At 39.9% G+C, this 21891-nt stretch overlaps 1 protein-coding gene across 1 annotated transcript in view; it reads right to left on the reverse strand.

The window, feature by feature from the left end:
- The window catches only part of LOC136858346 (OTU domain-containing protein 7B), a gene marked incomplete at its 5' end in the record, with an annotated part of 300853 nt that overhangs the window by 204726 nt on the left and 74236 nt on the right, over positions 1-21891 (reverse strand). Inside the window, one exon of the mRNA XM_067137821.2 lies at positions 9616-9789. Coding sequence (XP_066993922.2) covers positions 9616-9789 — 174 coding nt within the window. The remainder of the gene's footprint in view (positions 1-9615; positions 9790-21891) is intronic.

Consider the following 21891-nt stretch of genomic DNA (forward strand, 5'->3'; position numbering starts at 1 on the left):
AGGGGAAGGAATTTGACTAAAATATTGCCTTTTTTGAGTTCACTTCCGTGAGGATGGGAGAACGCGTTGTCAATTAAGAGCACTGCTATGGTTGGCAGCAAGTGTTTAATTAGGTAGGTCTCCATTTGTTTCAAAAAATGATTGTGAAACCAGTCCTTGAATATCTATGTCCATTCATGCTGCCTTTTGATAACAGTGCTGCTAAGGGACGTTTTCTTGTTTAAAACAAGCTTTTTTGGATTTCCCTATTGCTAATAATTTTAATTTACGATCACCACTAGCGTTAGCACATACCATAATAGTTATTCTTTCCTTGGATATTGTAATGCCTGGGACTTGCTGTTCTTGTTGCATCACTAGTGTTTGTGACTGTACATTTTCAATACAGTTCTGTCTCATCTGCATTGTAAATTTGCATCAGGTCAAGCTGTTCTTTTTCAATGACCAATTGAAATTCATTAGCGAACTTCTCAGCAGCATCCGTGTCTACGTCAAGACTTTTTCTGTCAATTGTAATTTCTCAAATTCTGAAACATTTCGATGATGATGCTTGTTTAAAGAGGCCTAACATCGAAGGTCATTGGCCCCTTGAAACATTTCTTAAACAACGTAAGCCAGCCAGAAGATGCTTTAAAATCTCCTTCTAAGGCAAGGGCAAAGTGAAAATATTTTGCTTCTTCAACACACATCGGGCCAGACACAGAAATACCTAATACCAATATAAATGGTCCGTTATTGGACATTATAAATTTTCCAGCTAACTCATTCCTGGTTGCCAGCGTTTTGCCCCCGTGTGCTAGGTTGGGCTCATCAGCTGGTACCTAGCTCACAGCTGCGCGCCTCTAACCGCACGGCCAACTCACCCAGTAACAACGTCTTTAGAGTGGCCTTTAGGACAAACACTAAACTGCAACAACACAGCAGCAAATGCAACCTAAACAAAAAAGTCCTTTCTCCAAGTCAGAAATTTATGAATTCAAATGTCAAGAACCAAACTACAATGCCACATATTTAGGCCAAACAAAATGGAATTTTCACACTAGATACAAAGAACATGACAATGCAATTAGATACAGTTGACATTCTGCCTTTGGAGAGCAGGTACATGACAATTCACACCATTTTACGGACATTAATGCAGATCTAAAAATTTTACACTTCAAAAATAAAAGCAAATCATTGAACATTAAGGAAGCTGCCAAACTTACATCACAAAGAAAGTTTATGAAGCCAACCTTAAAAAAATTCCTCCCTATTCGCACTATAGGTGGGCCGGCACAAGGTTGCACTTGACAGTTGTAAGTCATGTTGGCACCACTACAAAAATGAAATGAAAAACGTCACCCGTCAGTCAGAATCACCAATCCACTACTTTTTATGCCAGATACAGTTACGCATTTTATTCATGTTACTTCGTATTTAATTCCGTATAGTGTTCATAATCTTTTATTTTCTTACACAAATATGAGCATTTAAAAGATATTGTAAGGTTTAAGCGAGCTAAAAAATAAATACAAACTATTTTCAGTTGATTATTGTTGGCAATGTAGGTAGTATAGTGGTGCCATCTATAAGTAGCTTGACTACTGTATCGAAGTGTTACCGTTTTGTCTGTCGCCGCTAGCACGTGGTCGGAGTGATTCGCGCGTTTATGAAAGTTTTGTTTTCATTGTGAGATAATTGTGACCTTTTATTTTAACGAATGCAGTGCGATGTCTCGGAAATGACAACATAGTCATGAAGCGCGAAGTGATAATCCTTTGAGCCGCGGGTGTCCCTTAATAGTAAGGCATTAGAATTAGTGCGGAGAACTCGTGAGTTTTACGAAAGGGAGACTAAATTCGTACGCTTGTATAGCCGTCTCTCCGTTCCTGTAGATCATGTTGAGGATCGCATATCTCAAACATTAGGGCTTTCAAAGCGTACTGTCATTCAGACAGGTGTTCGCCTCCAAGAACAGAAGGAAAAAGTGACTGGGGTACAAAGCAGTAGCAAAAACGGGGCTGATAGTAGGAACTTGTTTCACAGCACTCCGGGAAAAAAACGAATTAAGCTATCTCCTGTAACAGGAATTAATTATTTCCAGGCTGATGCAAAAGGAAGACACAAGTACGATTTTTACAGCTCAAAGTCCCTTCTGTCATTGTTATGGACAATGCACGTTACCGCTCCGTAATAATGGACAAGACCCCTTCTCCGAGCGCCCATAAAGAACTGTAAGTGGAATGGCTGCAGTAAAGAAATATCCCAGCGCATATGTGTATGACTAAATTAGTCGACACCGGGCGAGTTGGCCGTGCGGTTAGGGGCGCGCAGCTGTGAGCTCGCATCCGGGAGATAGTGGGTTCGAATTCCACTGTCGGCAGCCCTGAAGATGGTTTTCAGTGGTTTCCCATTTTCACTCCAGGCAAATGTTGGGGGTGTACCTTAATTAAGGCAACGGTCGCTTCCTTCCCATTCCTAGGGCTTTCCAAAGCAAATAGCAAAAAAAAAAAAAAAAAAAAAAAAAAAAAAAAATAGTCGACGAGGTAGCGAAGGAACAAGGGCTAGAGGTAATTAGGTTGCCGCCGTACCACTGTCACTTAAACCTCATTGAGTTAGTACGGTCTGGGGTGAAGTAAAACATTACGTACGCACTTATAACAAGTCCTTCACAGTTACTGAAGTGGAAGGACTGCTCCGGGAGGGTATTGCTCGAATGGATGCGGCTTTGTGCAGGAAGAAATTTAGCCATGTCGCAGCATTCATTAATTCAGCAATGGCAGTACATGGCATCATCAGTGACTCTCAGGAGTTGATGATCTGCCTAGACGATGATGACAATGACAACGAAGGCGACTGTAGTGATGGCAGTGAACCGGAGGGTATCGAGCTTCTGCCTTTGTGAATCGGGTATGAAAATAAGGTTTCTGAATTTTCGTAATTTTATAGATTTTACTTGAAACATTTTGTGTTAGCACCGGTGTATATTATTCCAACATTTATTGGTGTATTTGAAGTGAGATCCTTGTCGGCCGATTTCTTCCGTGTTTTCTAACATGACGATAATAAGAACTTTGTAGTATATTTGTCTCGTATAGGTAATTTTGTGTGGTGAATAATCGGTGAGTTGAAAGTTCAATTTTTGTCGGCAGATTTCATTTATATTGTGTATCATCGCGATGACATTAAAAACATTTCTCCCATGTTTTTAAAAACCCATGTGTCGTGCAATCAGCTGCTGTTACGGCGGCAACATCGCTTCGTGCGCCATTGCAGTGTGACCAATATTGTGCGCAGCTGTCATGTGCAACCTTACGCCGGCCCACCTATACTTAACTTCTGAACAACATTTCCCATGTTTTGCATTAGTGCATAATGAATTCCACACAATGTTACCAAACTTACATCACAAAGAAAGTTTATGAAGCCAACCTTAAAAAATTCCTCCCTATTTGCACTACTTAATTTCTGAACAACATTTCCCATGTTTTGCATTAGCGCATAATGAATTCCACACAATGTTACCTTGACTTAAGTGTCTGGAATGTGAGTTAAGATATTCTTATATGTAGCAAATTCTCTGAATTTACACAGCATTTTACTCACTCTAAATATTTTAGTTGGTTATTATTTATCACTAAGAATGTCTTACAAGAGTCTTTAATTTGCTTTCACACTTTTATTTCATCAAAATCATTAACTTACATTTATTCCCTAATAAACAACAACAATAATGGAGCTAAAAATACAATTCAAAATAGTCGTTGATTTCAATGAAGCATTACGTAAACAGAAAGTTACCATAAAGGTAGCTCGCTGGCCTTTGCCAATGACAGAGCATTAGCTCTTTGTTAGACTGACAAGGAGATAGGATGCACCACTGAGTACTTCACTAAGATACATTATAACTCTCAAGTATCAAGTACTTACAAAGTTATAACTCTGAAGTATTACAAGTTATGAAGAGAATTTAAACATAAATGTTTCTAAATTTCTAAACAATTTTCATCAATTTGTAATAACGAAATTGGCATTTTGATAAAATCTGATCATGTTCTTTCAAAACCAAAATATGTCATTCTTTGTTTGATAGTATTTTTTTTACAGACTTGTTATAGTGCTGTGGGGGTTATAATTAATGTTCAACAAACTGAACAGCATTAAGGTTGCATTGACTGAGTCAACACTGGAACGAGTTAGAAATTATTGTGGAGATAAAGATAAATTCAAGGATCTTAGCAGTGTGTTCTGAATTGTCAGTGGAGGGATGATGTGGAATGACATTAGTAGAAAAACAAGGTTGAGTGGTGCTTATAACAGTAGGAAAGATCACAATATAAATTTTAATTCAAGAGGAAAATGCAAAACCATTTGGTTCAACTGAAGAACTGCTTGGCTTAGAAGACTTCATGAGAGATATGGCATCAGTTACAATTTGTGGTAAAGATCATGCAAAAGTTGCATCATCATGGGAAAAGGCGCAGTTTCAGAACATAATTGAACATTATCATTTAGACTTTCAAAGCCCGTGTAACTATTCACGATGTATATTTTGGGTTTATGCCGTGTAATGAACTATATAAACACCCAACGCGTTTCAAAAGGAACCTTGGCCTTCTTCATCAGGAGAAAAACAGAAAAATGAAACAACGCATCAAAGGTTGCTAGGAGAAAGCAACAAAGAAATGGCGCCGTAAGATGTAAAAGGGACGCGCCACTTTAGCCCCATGCTAGAGACAACAAATGGCAACAGTAAAGCACCATTTATTAATGTTTCTGATAATACAGTAGGTAACTATGATTTACTGAGGTTGTAGCCTGTATTGCGGTTGAAACTGTCTGGGTGTTTACGTATTTCAACCACTTCCCTGATGATTCTAGGATGATATTTTTTCATACAGGCAAGAAAATCCACTCCTTGGAACATGACATTTATCAGGTAGGTTGAGTCTGATACACCCAGTATGTTCTTTGATGCGAGTACATATCGTTCTCGAAGTCTGCCAATATAAACCTTGCCACAAGTACAGGGAATTCTGTAGGTAACAGGTTTTGATACCTATTTTTATTTTTATTAGTCTGGTTGGCCTTATCATTACAAGTAATGAAAATAATTTTCCCCGTATTGAAAGAATATTAATATAATATAAGAAATTTATTTTAACTTCAACCCATTCAATACAGTACAAGATGTTAACGTATTAGTTTTAAGTTTTAAGTTGTTGCAATTTAGGCAAACTGTCCTTAGTTGGTTGCAGGCGTTGCCTAATACTAAGTGATGTTCCAAAAAACAGTTTGTACATGGTACCTATGTAATATTTTAGCAATATGATCCATCATGTTATATATGTAAGGTAGGTAAGCAGTTCCTTTTTTCATCTCTTTTCTTAACAGACGTCTGATTATGTGTCGATTTCAGAATCTCAGAGATCAAAGCTTTGCTGTACAGACTTTTATTGAAGTTTCGATATAGTATGGATACCTGCATGGAAATACAATTTAAACCTATCTCAGGTCAGTATATATTAGTCCTGGTTATGGAGCTCAGTTTCTAAGATTGAATAAATTTTTGGTTTAACAAAATTTCACAATAACAAAAATAATTACAGTACTCCCACGAATTCGTTGTACTGGCAATTCCCTGTAGTTGATAATAAGAGTGACATGTAAAGTAAGAACCAAGTGCCAAGTTTTGGGATTTATATGAATGAAGAAAGATTTGAATGAAGTACTGAACCAATCACGATTGATAATTCCATTGGTTTGTTCCCTAAAAAACAATCTTTGGTATCACTGCTGCACAGATCAAGATATCAGATGTGGAAAATGCCAGAACCACAGGGAAATCATTTTACTGAAGTACTGTGGAAAGGTATTTGAGGAATCCTAGATACAATGTTTGTAGTTTTAGGGAACTGAATATCTTCTTTTGTTAATTTAAAATTTTGTGCTTGATAATAATGTATTTTTGTGTATCAATTGACACCGAGGGTAGACACCTCATTTGCAAATAAAGTGATTTGATTTGATCAAGATCGGTGGTCAGAGGATACTACAGAAGATAAGGACATGGAAGGTAAGATTGCAAGAGGAACAGTGTAGTTTTAAGACTGAAAAGGTCAACAGCAGGCAAAATATTAGTAGGGAGGCAAATATATGGAGTCACCATGAGTATCAGAAGGATCTAGTCACAGCCACCGTGAAGCAACTCATGACAGCATTTGTCAGGGGAAAGGTTTTTGAAACTGTTGAAAAAAAGCAAGTAAACACAGGAACATATGTGAGGAGTGTGACAATATTGAGACAGACTTGGAACAAACAGTATACCATATTTACGCGAATAATCCCCGCATATTTTAAAAGAAAATTTGAGGCACAAAATTGGGGTGTGGGTTTGATTTGCGTCAAGGTTGGCAACATGCTCCTGCTCGCATAGTTTTCGATGCTGGGTGCATAGTTATGCTTTATGTAACTGCAGATGGAAGAAAACTGCAACCATTTGTCATATTTAAATGTAAAACAATTCAGACTTTTAATTTAAAACTGTTTACATTTATAAAAAAGTATTTTACAGAGTAATTTAAATTCAAAATTTCTCCATGTCATGATAGAATGAGTCTTTTCATGGCAAATATATTTTATAGCAATGATAATGTAATGTTTATCATCTCAAATATGTTACAGCAAATCAGCTATATCTGTAAATGTACACGTTCATATTTGCGTAAAGATGATGTGGACATCAGGGAGTGATATGAAATGTTTGTTTATGCCAATGTTACTCTTTCGATGGAAGGAATTTTAGTTAATTTCATTTTTTCAAAATTAGCCTTCCTAAAATTAAGGTGCGGGGATTATTCACGTAAATACGGTATTTCAGTTTATGAAAGGGTCACACACCAGTAAACACAATACAAATAATAAGCTAATGTTATTGGCTTTATGTCACACTAACAACTTTTACAGTTTTCATAGCAAAATAATAAAAGCAAAAGCAATCATTTGAAAAATGAAGAATCCTTCATGCATTTACAAAATGTTACTGATGGGAACGAGAGAAATATTTATTCAAGACATGATAATCTCTAGTTTATTCCATGAGACTCATGTTCCACGAGGATCTTTGCTTTACCTCTTCAGAATAAGCCAGGACTGTTCTTGTAATACTGAAAAATTTGTAGAAAACAACACTGCTTCTCACAATACGATATTGAAGAGTACCTCGTTAAACAATGAATGACACAACTGATGAAGTAGCAATCAGTGAATCTGTCCTGCACACAACCAGCAGAGACTGAAATATGAAGGAAAAAATTGTAAAGACCAAAAATTGTCACCAGACCTCCCTTTTAGTATGATGCCCTTCATAATTGCATCTATATGCCTAGGAATCATGAATTTGTGCATCAAGCCTTCCCAAACTACTGTAATTCTCTGTACTGGGTGGTGCAGAGCATGCTATTTTATGACAAATAATTCATTCTACATCACATAAAACACAGTAGGAAATTGTAGAATATCTAAGAGTTTACATATCAAATGTATAACAATATCCACAGCTAGTATTACTAAGCACATATACAACTTGCATATCCATAATGATGATGTAAAGAATCAGAAGTACAATCGATGCAAGTTAAAGTAATTTCAGGAGAGTAAAAAAGTATTTTAAATTAAAACATGCTTGAAGCAACACTAAGGGAAACAGAAATTAGAGGAGAAAACTAGGTAGCAAGCTAGTGGTGGTAGAAGAAAAAGAAATGAAAATATTAACCCCTTTATGCTGACCTCCATACGTTATAGAGACCACCATTTCCTCACATGCTGTCGACCTCAATACGTGGTATAGACCCCTGCAGGCGTAACTTCATTTTGTGAAGTTTTAAAGTTGTAGAGATGGTTAATGTACAGAGTCTTCATGAACAACGAACTAAAACTGCATACCAAACTCATGGTGTACAAAGCTGTTGTCATTTCCATGCTGCTGTATGACTGTGAAATTTGGACACTATCGCCATGATATAAAAGAACTTGAGTGCTTCCACCAACAGAAAATGAGATTCATCTTGAATATTAAGTGGGAGGACTATGTGGCCAACACGGCACTTCTCGACAAAGCGCAGCTAAATAGCACCGAGGCAACTATCCTTGCTCCATCAACTGAGATGTTTAGGCCATGTTCACCACATGGGTGATACCAGGCTTCCTCGCCAAATTCTTTACGGTGAAATTTGCCCCGGCAGTAGACCTCATGGAGCCCCTCTTAAGGGTTTGAAAGACCAGCTGAAACAACACATGAAGACCGCTCACTGTGGAAGAACACTACATCCACCGCTGTCAACTTGTCTGAAAGAGAAAGCCGCAGACAACAAGAGGCCAAGCGACAAGCAAGAAAACTGTCAATTACAACCCCGCCCTCTTCCATCCATTCAGTGCGATTTGTGTGGGCGTATGTTTTATGCCAGGATTGGTCTGTTTAGTCATCGTAAACACATCCATAAACTGAGTTGAACTGGTCAATGTATCGCAGGAAGAAGTTATATATACTCGGATCGAGTTACAGCCGACGTCTAGTCAGGATCTAACCTGCCAAGTTGGGGTCAAAAGGCCAGCGCCTCAACTGTCTGAGCTACTCAGCCTGACAAAACTGAAGATCTTTTGTCTTACTTCTACGTATTATTCAGCCCAAATCAGCATTTCCTTTTTTCCTTCGACAGAGTCTGAAATAGTCTGATATTTTTCCTGAGAGCACATCGACTTATTTCTACTGCATTATAGAGGTTGTATGTATCCCTATACGAGTTTCATTATGTAGACTGAGTATAAATAACGATCTTTCCACTGACATGAATGTTGACATGATCAGGTAAGGATTCCTATAATTATTTCAATGCCTCAAAACCTCTAATTACTTGGCTCGCTGTCACTTTGAGATACTATAGTGCAAGGCAAGAAACGGTGCAGTTTGAATAACAGTGAAGTTAACTACATTTGAATAAATCACACAATAACTACATTGGACTGAACTGAGCAAAGTGAGAGCTGATGCATAACAAACAGAATGAAAGTGGATGGAGGACAAGACCAAGTACAGTAATGGATACAGAAACAAGCCCAAGTAGACCTACAAGCCTTCTTTCTGATGAATAATCATCCCATTAACTTGGGAAATGTGCTAAAGAAAGTTGAGCCATTGTTTCTAGTCCTTCCACTCGAAGTTTCCGATGCAACTACTGTCTTAGTTTTCATTGCATTGTGAAACAACCCACGCAACTACAAGGTCACTTTCGTTCCATATAAAAAATGGAATGTCTCCTCTCCATTTACAGACTACAAGGTAATAAGACAATGAACGTGAATTATGTCTTGAGTCTCCACTATAAACGCCTGAAAATAATCTGAGCTCTACTGTTGTAACAGTGAAATTTTAAAGAGATCACTGCGTTTTCTTATTGCTCACACTTGAATCACCCCCGTCCGTTGGGTAAAGTGGCACTCAAATATTTCACATCACTGAGGGGTTAAGGGATGCTTGAGAATTTCAGTGTTAACAGCGTCACACAGAAGAAAGAAATTTAATACTTAAAAATAGAAAGTAAACAAAAATATTGTATTATACAAGCTGAGCATTACCTGGAAAAACAGTGAGGTCAGGTAACATGAATGTACACATTGGGGTTTCAATGAAGTACTGGTTAACATTGCAAACTGTATTTTCCCAGAAGTCAAGTGCAATGTCAGATCGAGCTTGAGACACCAAATTGATGTTTTCTGTAGCTCTTGAGATTCCCCTGGTAAGCTTCTTCACTGTAGAATCACAGAAAACATTTTTAAATACATTTTTAAAACCTGACTTGATATCATATCTATGCAAATCATCATTGTAGGCATTCATATTACATCTAAAAAATCAATGCAATTCATAACTCTATAATACAACCAACACCCATCCTTTATTAAATCATCATCATCATCATCATCATCAATGTCCCACTCCAGTCGCCCGGGAGTGGTTAACAAGCCTCCTCCACTCCTTTCTGTCCTTCCACTTCCCATATTACTTTCTAGTGGCCAAATTTATTTTTAATATTCAGCCTGAAGAGTATCTGCATCTGTAATTAAAAATACACTGACTGAGCAAATGTCATGGGATAGCGGAGCACTGATGCGCAGGTGTGTTGTCTGCGCACCACACGCTCCCTGTGCCAGCGGCAGTTGTATAGGAGACCTTATGAGCAGTGGCTGTGCATGTGACACGTGTACCAGAACGTCGTCGTGAGCTGACACCGTTCGAATGGGGTATGGTGGTCGGTGCCCGACGGATGGGCAGTGCGATTTCGGAAGTGGTGCGGGAATTCGGTTTCACACGATCAACCGTGTCCAAGGTGTATCGTGAATGGTTGAATGCAGGTGTCACCGTCCACAACAGACGAACGACCAGCCGTCCAGCCACTCTCGATGACCGTGACCGGCGACATTTGAGACGGATTGTCAATAGTGACAGACGGGCAACTGTGCAACAAATCACGGCTCAATTCAACACAGGCCGTGCTAGACACGTCTCCCAGTGGACAATCCGTAGGAACACGGGTTCTATGAGGTATGGGAGCCGGCGCCGCACATGGGAGCCACTGTTAATCCAACGTCATCGGGCACGACGACGCGCATTTGTCGCCAGCCACCATGGATGGACACTGGAACAATGGCGTAACGTGATATGGTCGGACGAATCACGATTTCAACTGCACCATGCCGATGGGAGGCACCGTGTATGGCGCAGACCACATGAAGCGATGGATCCCGCCTGCCTCGAAGGAGAGTTCCAGGGCGCTGGTGTCTCTGTTATGGTCTGGGTTGCATTTTCCTGGTATGGAATGGGCTCCCTAGTTGTTCTGGAAGATACTTTGAATGGTATGCGGTATGTTGAGCTGCTCGGAGACCATCTGCACCCATGTTTGGTCTCCCAGAGCCCAGATGGTTCTGCGGTGTTTCAAGATGATAACGCGCCGCCACATCGCTCCCATGTCGCTCGGGAATGGTTCCAGGAATATGCAGCAGAGGTCCAACGACTGCCATGGCCACCCAGAAGCCCGATATGAACCCTATCGAGCATATCTGGGATGTCCTGGAACGCAGGCTCCCAGGCACCGTGCCATGGATCCTGCACCCACGAACAGGCCAGCATTGGTGGCCGCTCTGCAAACGATTTGGTGTCAGCTGCGTCCAGAGGACTACCAGGGACTTGTCGACTCAACTTCCACAGCATCTCACTGCAGTTTGCAGGGCCAGAGGAGGCCCCACACGCTATTAGGTGACTATCCCATGACATTTGCTAAATCAGTGTACACCTGTGTTCAAAATGTGGCGTAGTAAGTGATCCTGAGAGTTGAGATACCAGTTACTAACGAATGGGAGTGAACAATTCGAACATGTTCTGAATGGTAGCTCACCATCTGCTCAGAGAGCTAGTGCTATCAAATTCACCGTGCTCCCTAATCCATCAGAGGAATTCTCATTGGGCCTAAATGTAAGTAAGGTTAGCACCTAAATTCACAGAAATTTAGCGAGGATGCTCAAAATGTTTTAAGAAAACCTTGTACAAGTGACAAGAGTCCCATTTCCATTTGAGACGCCAGGAACTCTTTGGAAACAACTCCACGAATGTAATGGAATTCAACAGGGTGCTATTAATATTAATAGTGCTTATGGAAGAAAGTAGAATTGGTTGAGTTAGCAAAGAGGATGTATTAGAAGTTGTCAATTTTAGGTAGTGAGAAATAACAAGATATAAATAAATTGTAAGATGTGTGTTCTAATGCCCAGGCACTTTGACAGGATTTACTAGCCTGAATGATAGGTGGATTGTGATCTTCATTTACTTGTGCACACCTCTTTGGTCAAGGAATTAGTTACTCCTTGCCTCAGAGGCGAAAAATCATCATGAAAGTCTGTGTGTGTTATTGTGTCCAGTGTGATGACTGAACATTATGGTGTGTAGAGTGTGAAGATGATGATTATTAAGTAAGGTGAAAGTGAAATCTGGTGCAGATGCATAGCCATGGTTTGGAACTGAACTCAGGCTTTCAGCATACAGTCTAGTGATTAGGAATTTTATACCATCACCTCTCCTACCCTGCCAAGCAACATTCTGATGATGAAAATAGTTTTCATCATCAGGACTAGAACAGACTTACCATGGTGTCAGATGGCAAACAATCATGGCCAATGGGTGGGCTGTATTATAAAATGTTCTTAAAAGGTTTTAAATGGCAAAAAGAAGAGTGAGGAGCAGAATTTTTCAATAGGAAAACCATGGCTCTCAACTTAGTTTCTATTAGGTATGTAAATCAACGGAGGTTTTGGATAGATTTAGCGGTAGCAGGAATTGGAATGAGAACCATATAATTACCTCAAAGCATTGACCACTGGAGGGAGCAGCTAAGGATGAAGAACACTAGTTTTATGAAGCACTAAGTGGTAGTGTAGTCAAGATCAACAGCAAAAACAGAATACAGAGAATCCCAATGTGAAAATTTGAAGCAGAACTGAGGATATGACAAGGTGTGAGGTAAATGTGGGGCAGATATGGCAGCTAATAGGAACAGAAAGTGTTTACTGAACTTTGGTGCTACTATGGGATTAGCAGTTTCAAATTAATTCTTCAGGTATATGGCACATGAGAGGGTAGGGGAACCAGGTCAACAACAACAATAATAATAATGTGCCGACATTTCAATTTGATGCCATCTGGCTGTCTGCTCGTCAATTTCGACGTTCCGTTTGGAAGTCTATGGCTGAGATTTAATTAATTTTGTCTGGTAAACACCACATGTGTCACCAGAGATGTTTTACATGCTGACATCATACGACATGGAGTGTCGAATGAACTTTTTTCCACCCTTCAAAAATCCGACTACCTCTACCGAGTTTGAACCCGCTATCTTGGGATCCAGAGGCCGCCACTCTACAACTGATCCACAGAGGCAGCTACTAGATCCAGAAAGAATATTACCATAACAGAGTTTGAATTCAGACGACCTATTAGGCATGTACAGGTATCCCATGGATTATTCTGTAGTACAGACCAGAATTTGATCTGCAGTGAACCTAGAATCACTAGGCCTAGGATAGAGAAAATGCTGTCTGCAGATGAATAGGGTAGAAAATCTCCCCGACACAGAAATTAGATAGTGGCATATGGATAATATTATGAGAAGTTCCAAAGAAAAGACAGCAAGCAGGTTCAGGAGGCGCACGCTTTGGTAGGCCATCTCTGATTAGAAAATATTGTACGTGAGGTCGACACCACCTTTTGTACAAACCTACAGTTCACAATATCCTCTCTGTCACTTTACAACCGAGTGTAAAGATGAAAAAGTATGTGTCTTGAGGGAATGAAAGCTGTAACTATGCTGAAAGCCTGCAATCTATTATCTTGGAGCTTGACAAGAGATGCAGTGAGTATGGTATGAGAACTGTAAATATAAAAAGGTGTATCAAAAATGGCTTCAAACAAAAACTGATGTAGAACATATTTCATGGCCAGTTTCTTTACAAAACTGTCAGAAAAGTTGGACTACAGAAAGTTATGCAAATAGTGGGTTCCAAAGATGCTGACCGAGCAACACAGCACAAAGAGATGTGCCAGTGTTAGACATATTTGATCTGGTACCTTGTGTAATTGGACCACTCATCACAAGGGATGAGACATCGGTGTCCCAGTAACCCTCAAATCAACCAGTAATCAATGCAGTGGCGACACACATGATCTACGACACAAGTCAAATTCAAGCGGACTTTCTCAATTCGCAAGATTATGGAAATGGTGTTTGGGGACAGAGGTGGTGTTCTGCTAGTGGACTTCATGCCACCAGGGGCAATAATCAATGAAGATGCGTACTGTGCAACCTTGACAAAACTTTGTCACACCCTCCAGAATAAATGGTGGCCTTCTGTCTGTCAGGTTTTTGACTGGCTGCAATTCAATTGCCCCCAGTACCTGATAGAGCTAACCTTATACCTAGGACTACTATATCTTCCTTCACCTGAAAAGGTTCCTCACAGACAAGCATTTCCACACCAACAAAGTGAAAACAATGATTCGGATATGGTTCTCATTACATATGGCAGACTTCTATGAAGAGAGTTTATAAAAACTTATCAAGATGCAACAAATGTTTGGAGACTAGTTGGAAAAGCAGCTTAATGTGTGTAGAATAGTGTCATGACCATGGGTCATAACGCGCCCTTCTGTCTTTTATTACAGAGCGAGGGACCTTGAAAAATGTATTAAAAATTTAAGAGAGTGTATCCCAGCGTCAAGAAGTGACAGTGCTTCGAATGTTTAGTGATGTGAATAAGTGAGTGATAACTCTATTTGACTGTAATTCACATATAATGCATAAAATTCAGTATAAAGTAAAGCTTAGTGGAAACAGAAGGGATTGCAATGTGGTGAAATATTGTGTCAGCGCCTAGCTGTTGCCAAGCTTTAGGTAGGGCCGTGTACATCACAAACTGTGAAGAGAAATATGCAGCGCTTTGGTGCTGTAGAAAAATATATTGTTCTAGTAACTTCCTGAGGGCCTGCATAGACAACAGCCTTAAAGAGCCAATCAGGTTGAAACATATCAGAATTATGAAGTAGTAAGGGTCGATATTTGAGAACACTGGTAACTTCTAGAAAGACAGACTAGATATTGTAAGTTGGAGTTCAAGGGCATAGAAAAGGAGAAGCTCTGTAGCTGTGACCAAGTTTGCGTCAGGGACAAACATATCAGAGTGGAGTCCGTACAGGGATTTCAATGAACAGGAGTGTAGTAAATAAGGAAGACCTAGACTTTGAGGCCTCTTCTCTTAGAAGGCCAACAGTTTGAGTCTGTGGAACTGCATTTCCATTCGAATAGTCACGTAGGCGTCCGAAGCTGTATCAGCATCAACAAGAAAGAAGACATGCAACCGAGCTAAGTATTAACTGTATTTAAGAGACTAAGGAGTGAGAGTGTACTTAAAGATATTTTCAAAGGGAACTGAAAAGTTCAATCATTGATATGTGGATAGGCAGTTCCCTCAGCAATGATCAGCAAAGTGCAGTTTTGCATATTTTGTATATAAGAAAAAAATATTTAAAATGATTAATACATGGTGTCATTTTTGGTGACAGGTCAATCTGATTTGATGTGTATTCCTGCTAGAATCGAACCCAAGTCCCCAGCCTATCCAGTCCTTGGGATCACAACAAGTGGACTTAACGTTGTTGGTGTCATATTCAGGGATTCTAGTACACGTAAGGTGTGACGAGAAAGTCGCACCTTTCTCTGCAATGGCATGATAATAATAATAATAATAATAATAATAATAATAATATAGTTATGAGCAATCGGAGCGTGTGGTAAACTGTTAGTACGACCTAATATACTGACACGGGGAAATATAAAGGGAGCATTGAAACAATATTACAGTGAAAAGCACACTGTAGATTTCTATGAGGATGAGAGATGGCTATGTGGAAATTTTTGGGCAGAGATTCCCAATGTGACTGAGTGTTCGGAAAGTACGTAGGATAAGTGTTGCCAATAGAGATACAATCTCTATTGTAACCACGAGGGACACATCTTAAAGATGTAGAGCTTTGAAGACTCGTGAAAAATGCTTTGTGATCGAGTGTATTATGCTGATCAATTATTCTTGATTGTTGTTGCAGAGGAACGAGTCACAATTCGAGAACTGTATGGAAGGTGATGGGAAAGGAAGAAATTTATCACGAAGAGGCAAGCTCCAGTCGAGCAGTAAAGCTGAGATGGGCCCACTTCCAGAGTCCGGTGATCAAATAGGGTGAGCTGAATCAAAGTTCAATATAGAAGGGTCTTCTAGGTCCAATAGCCCAATTCCCAGTCATGTTCAGGGGCATGGTGAAATAATGAATGCAGATCATTATTTATCAGTGACAGAGGCTCTTAGATTAATAGGCGCAGAGTTCGATGGTTTGCAGCCTGCCAGGTTGCATGAATTTTGTGAGAATGTTAAAACTGCAATTGAACTGGTTTATTCTATAAGCTAATTTTAACTAAGATTACTAAAGAGGCGTGTAGTAAACTGTTAGTACGACCTGATATACAGATTTACATAAAATGAACTTCATTATATAGCCCCGTATTGTCGTAAGTATACTGATATACAGACACGTGAAAACACTAATACTAAATGGATGTACACTTCATGGCTATACATACAAGTAATAATAACAATTGTAAAATAATAATAATAATTCCTGGAAAAGATCATTAGGGAATGGAGAACGATGCTACCACCAGGAGCTGGACAGAAGCTTGGGTACAAGAGAGACAACCTCATTGTCCCGTGCCTAGCCTTTGCCGATGACCTCATTCTACTGGCAAACAATATAGAGGAGGCTACCTACAACTTACAGTCTTTATAGTGTAGCGGTTAAGACTGGTCTGAAGATCAGCACCCAGAAGACTGAATTTATGACCAATATCAAGGAGGCCCCTTCTACAATTCCTCTCGCAGACGCTACCATACGAAAAGTACCTGCAGTTAAGTACTTGGGAGAATGGATCTCTGCGAATCAGAGCGAGAACCTAGCCATAGATGCCAGATGTACCAAGTTTGAAAGGGTTTATCACTCGTGTCGTAATATCTCTTCATCTAAATGCCTCTCCAAGAACCTCAAACTCAGACACTACAACTAGGTCGTCAAACCATCTGTTCTGTATGCTTCAGAGTGCCTTGTAATGGCCAGGAAGGGCCCACTCAGAAAGCTGGAGTTAAAAGAGAGGAAGATTCTGAGGAGGATATTAGGATCAATCAGAGAGGAAGGAGGCATTTACAGAATCCGCCAAAATGATGAACTGTATGAACACCACGAGGACATTGTCATGTGTATAAGGAAAAGGCGCCTGACATTTTATGGACACTTGGCCCATCTGGATTCCGAAAGACTCAGCAACAGGACATTCACAGTAACAGGAAGAGGCAAGGCTTCTAAGAACAAATGGATCACACCAGTTAACACAGATATGGAACAACTAGGTATCCCACTGGGACAAACTCGTGACCGAATACTGTTCCGTCAAGCCATCCGACGCGGTGTTTTCCCAACATCCCTTACAAGTAAGAAGATTACAGGAACTAGGTGGACAGAAGAGAGAAAGCTGGCTCAAAGTCAGCAAATGAAGGAGTATTGGAAGAAGAAGAAGGCAACAACTTTACCGAAGAGTAGATACGAGCCCCGTGGTTCTCAGTAGGTCTAAACGACAAAGAATAATAATAATAATAATAATAATAATAATAATAATAATAATAATAATAATAACCATAAAAAATCAAGCTCGATATCTACATTAGTTACCCATGGGTGAGTGAATATTGTTTCCAAGTTATACCTGTTACCACACTTGGGTCACTTTTCACGAGTGTTTTAGTGTTCTAGTATGTGTGAATGTGTTACTTTACAGCAGACATTAACAGGAAATGAACAAAGTATACGTATGGGTTAGAGTTAATATTATAGATGGCAATGTTTAAATTAAAACAGAGTGATGTTAGATCTTGGGATTTGGGGAAGATTGATATTGATGTAGAAAGCACTGATAAAGGGAGTTAAGGTTCCTGAAACATGTATGTGTGAAACATAGTAAAAAAATCAAATATTGATAATATATTGACAGGGCAGACTAAACAATCACCCGTTGTACATTATTGTTATGAGTCAATACGGACCAATTAAGGACTGATAATGGTCAAGTTTGTCTGTGTGGTCGTGTATCGGATAAGCCAGTACATGGGAGGCTTGTGCTGCTTGGGTATTTTAGGTTTTGTATGAGAGACGTATTGAAGATGTGAAATGGGCCTCCGATCTTGTCTAGGTTACGGCTTTGCATATCCGCATGAGAAGTTATTTATGAACTGTACTTCTACATTTTTGTGGGTTTTTTTCTGACTGTTGTTCTCTGTTATACAATTCCTGTTCCTTGGACCCTTTTAACCTATTGCGTGAGTGTTCGAAACTGTTTACCAAGAACTTATCTGGAGTACGGGTGCTCATTCAGTTGTACTAATTGGCGTCGTATATTTTTATATACGTAATTGGCTTCCCGCAGCCGTGACAGGTTCTGGACCTTCGAAACGTTCTCCACTCTACTTTGGTGTTTGGCCGCAGCGCGTGACCTTGAGTGTGCCGCGCTGGTCACCGGGAGCTGGCGGCTTTCTACTACAGATCTGTTCGTCTGCGAATTCAAGCCTTTTTGATCTTCGTATGTTGATTAGTAGTGTTGTGACTTTATGCAGGACAGAATGTGGTGTCGTGTCTTTGTGCCTAACAGAGTGTGGAACTGACCTCCAACATTCATAAACATTTTATATGTTTTTATGGCTGATGATGACCTCGACTAAGGTCGAAACCGGTCCCATTTAAATAGAAATGAGATTGCTACGTTTCTTTCCTTTGAGTATTGAATAGGTTGAACCTCCTTTCCAGTTATTTAATTTTTAACATCAATAATTTCAATACGGAACAACGAAATTTTTATCTTTAAAGGTATTTATATATCGTCCAGTTACCCCTGGTCTATTTGAGCTTCCACCGATTTTTTGTTTTTATTTTTTGATATCTTTCTGCCAGGGTATGTATTGTGTTTCCCGGGGTTATTTATTCCTCTGTGCTCATCATGCCTAACCTTGCCGTGAGCATGCAAGAATAACACAGGCTCGTCTATAGAGCGTTCAACCTTAAATTGCAGTACAGCGTAGATGGAGCACGCTGTTGCGAAATCGACTCATGAAGATCACGCTCGAGTGTGACTCAAACAGGACGTCACAATTCCACATTTTTCGTTTGTAATTTTGTAATTCTAAGTTCGTTCATGAATTAATATTTGTAGAATGGTAAAATAAATACAACACACCTTAATCATTGGCGTTGCTCTCAGACATTGGACATACACCTATCATTTCTGCAAGGCCTGATCTTCCCGCTTTGGATGAACCGGGTTCGGGAGATGACCTTGAGGATGATCCGGACGATGAAGAAAGTCGTATTAAAAACTTTTCATCGTCGACATTGTCCTGCAATTCGTCTGCTTTCCACAAATCTCTCTTCATTTTTCTTTACTTCCTTCACTTAATTTGCCCAATTGTCTTATGTTTTTATGGCATAAAAATGTTAGTTCAGCATTTGGAACAAAACCATGTTCATTATCCGCGTGGACTACGGCGAATCACGGTCCTCGGCTTTTCGGTGGCTTAAGTCCCGAACTCACCCCTTCCGTGCCGTCCTGCCGTGCACTTTTCACTGTCGTATCCTTCCATTCTTTTGTCACTGTCTGTCCAATATTTACCCACGATTCATCTGTGTAAATCATAGCTTTATTTTGTGCCCTCAAACGTTTTATCTCCCTGAGATATCTGTGCCTCTAATTAATAATTTCATCGGTTTCAATGAAAGATGCTTTATTACCCCGTCTTAAATAATGGAAGCCTATATCATGTAAGAAGCGATACAACGTAGTTTTGGAAAATCGTGGCAAAGAATCTTCTCCATTTACCCGACAAAAAATCACGTTCAATGTCGGTGGTATGTTAGCAAATAAAAGAGAGTGAACCATTCTACGCACTCCACTTCGCACATTTCATCATATTTAATTTTCCTTTTACTGCCGTCCTGTTTTTTGCTTTTTTTGCGGGAGTTCGCAAAGGACCATGTGTTTGTTCCTTCCTTATAGCATAGATTGTTCTTTCAGAACAACCTGTAGCTTAAGCAGTTTCACTGACTGCGCTGCTCATATTCATAGACTTTAAAAAATAATCCAGGAGACTCATTAAAAGATTGCGTTCTTTTCCCCTGAGTTTACCTACGGAACGTTTCTTTTTAATTTGACGATCCATTGTACATCCTTCTCCACTTTTTCTTCGAACTAAGAACCCTCCGCACGAGCACGAACTGACAACTACACAGACTACACAAACACAACAAACACAATCCACTTGTCCTCAAGAACTATAGATTTATCACTGATCTTGTCCGACTCCATGGCTAAATGGTTAGCGTACTGGCATTTGGTCCAGAGGGCCCCGGGTTCGATTCCCGGCTGGGTCGGGGATTTTAACTTTCATTGGTTGATTCCAATGGCTCGGGGGCTGGGGTGTGTGCCGTCTTCAGCATTATAATTCATCACAGGTAGGGCCCGATTCTTATAGACGCGCAGGTCGCCTATGCAGTGTCAACTCGAAAGACCTGCACTCGTCCTCTTCGGAGGCCACACGCCATTAAATATTATATATATATATATATATATATATATATATATATATATATATATATATATCACCCTCCTCTGCGAACCATGTGACCTTGTCGCGGTGGGGAGGCTTGCGTGTCCCAATGATGCAGATAGCCGAGCCGCAGGTGCAACCATATCGGATGGGTATCTGTTGAGAGACCAGACTAACGAATTGTTCATCGAAAGGGGGGTAGCAGCCTTTCGGTAGTTGCAAGGGCGGCAGTCTAGATGATTGACTGATACGGCCTTGTAATAATACTCAACAACGGATAGAGGAGAGCCAAGTCGAGGAACCACAACTGAACCACCAATTACATGGCTTGAGGTTGAAAATGCGCTCAAGAGCATGAAGAAAGGAAAGGCAGTGTGCGTAGATGAACTAAGTGCAGATATGCTGAAAGTAGCGGGAGTTCCAGGAATCCAATGGCTCTATAGACTGCTCAACAAGATATGGGAGGAAAATACTATTCCTGAGGACTGGAAGATGGGCATCATTGTACCTCTGTTCAAGAAAGGAAGCCGACGAAAATGTACTAATTACCGTGGTATCACACTACTGTCTCATGTCCTGAAAATATTGGAAAAAATAATAGAGACCAGAATCAGAGATATTGTTGAACCAATTTTGGAAGAAGAGCAGTATGGTTTCAGACCAGGAAGGTCAACTATAGACCTTATATTTGCAATTAGGATGCTAATGGAAAAATACTGGGAGAAGAACAAGCCTTTATTCCTAATATTTTTGGACATTGAGAAAGCATATGATAGTGTACCAAGGGAAAGAATTTGGCAATGCATGAAAGAACTTCAAGTGCGAGATAGCCTCATAGACAAAGTGAAAATGTTGTATAGTGGGAACAGAAGCTGTATTCAAGTAGGATGTGGTTTGTCGGACTGGTTTGAAACAAAGAGGAGTGCAGCAGGGCAGCTCATTGTCACCACTTCTATTTATTATTGTAATGGATGTAGTAATGAAATCTATTAAAAGGAAAGAACATGGAGATATCAAAGCCTTCACATTTGCAGATGATGTTGCGATCTGGAGTGACTCAGAAGATGAATTGGGAGAGAGAATACAAAGCTGGAATGAGGAGTTTAAGAAATATGGTTTAAACATCAGCAAGACCAAGACGGTGGTGATGAAAGTGTATGGGGAAGGAGCAGAACCAATAGTCATGTTAAATGAAGCTCAACTGGACAGCGTTCCAGTTTTCAAATACTTGGGTAGCGTTATATCAAATGACAACCTAGCAAAACATGAGGTGAACAATCGAATCAATAAGGCAACACAATTCTACCACCAGGTAAGACACCTGCTGTGGGATGAGCAAATACCCATGAAAACAAAAATGACATTGTACAAGTCCTGTTATACACCAATTCTTACATATAGTCTCGAAACCACAACACTGACCAATAGAGATAATTCCAAACTTCAGGCAGCTGAAATGAAATTCCTACGCACTATGATCCAGAAAACCAGGAAAGACAAGATTAGGAATGAGAAAATTAGAGAAGAAGTAGGAATAGACAATTCTCTCCTAAATAAGATTCAGATATCAAGACTGAAGTGGTTTGGTCACATGAAGAGGATGCCAGTAAACAGAAC

The sequence above is a fragment of the Anabrus simplex genome, chromosome 1 (assembly GCF_040414725.1).
Source record: "Anabrus simplex isolate iqAnaSimp1 chromosome 1, ASM4041472v1, whole genome shotgun sequence".
Lineage (NCBI taxonomy): Eukaryota > Metazoa > Arthropoda > Insecta > Orthoptera > Tettigoniidae > Anabrus > Anabrus simplex.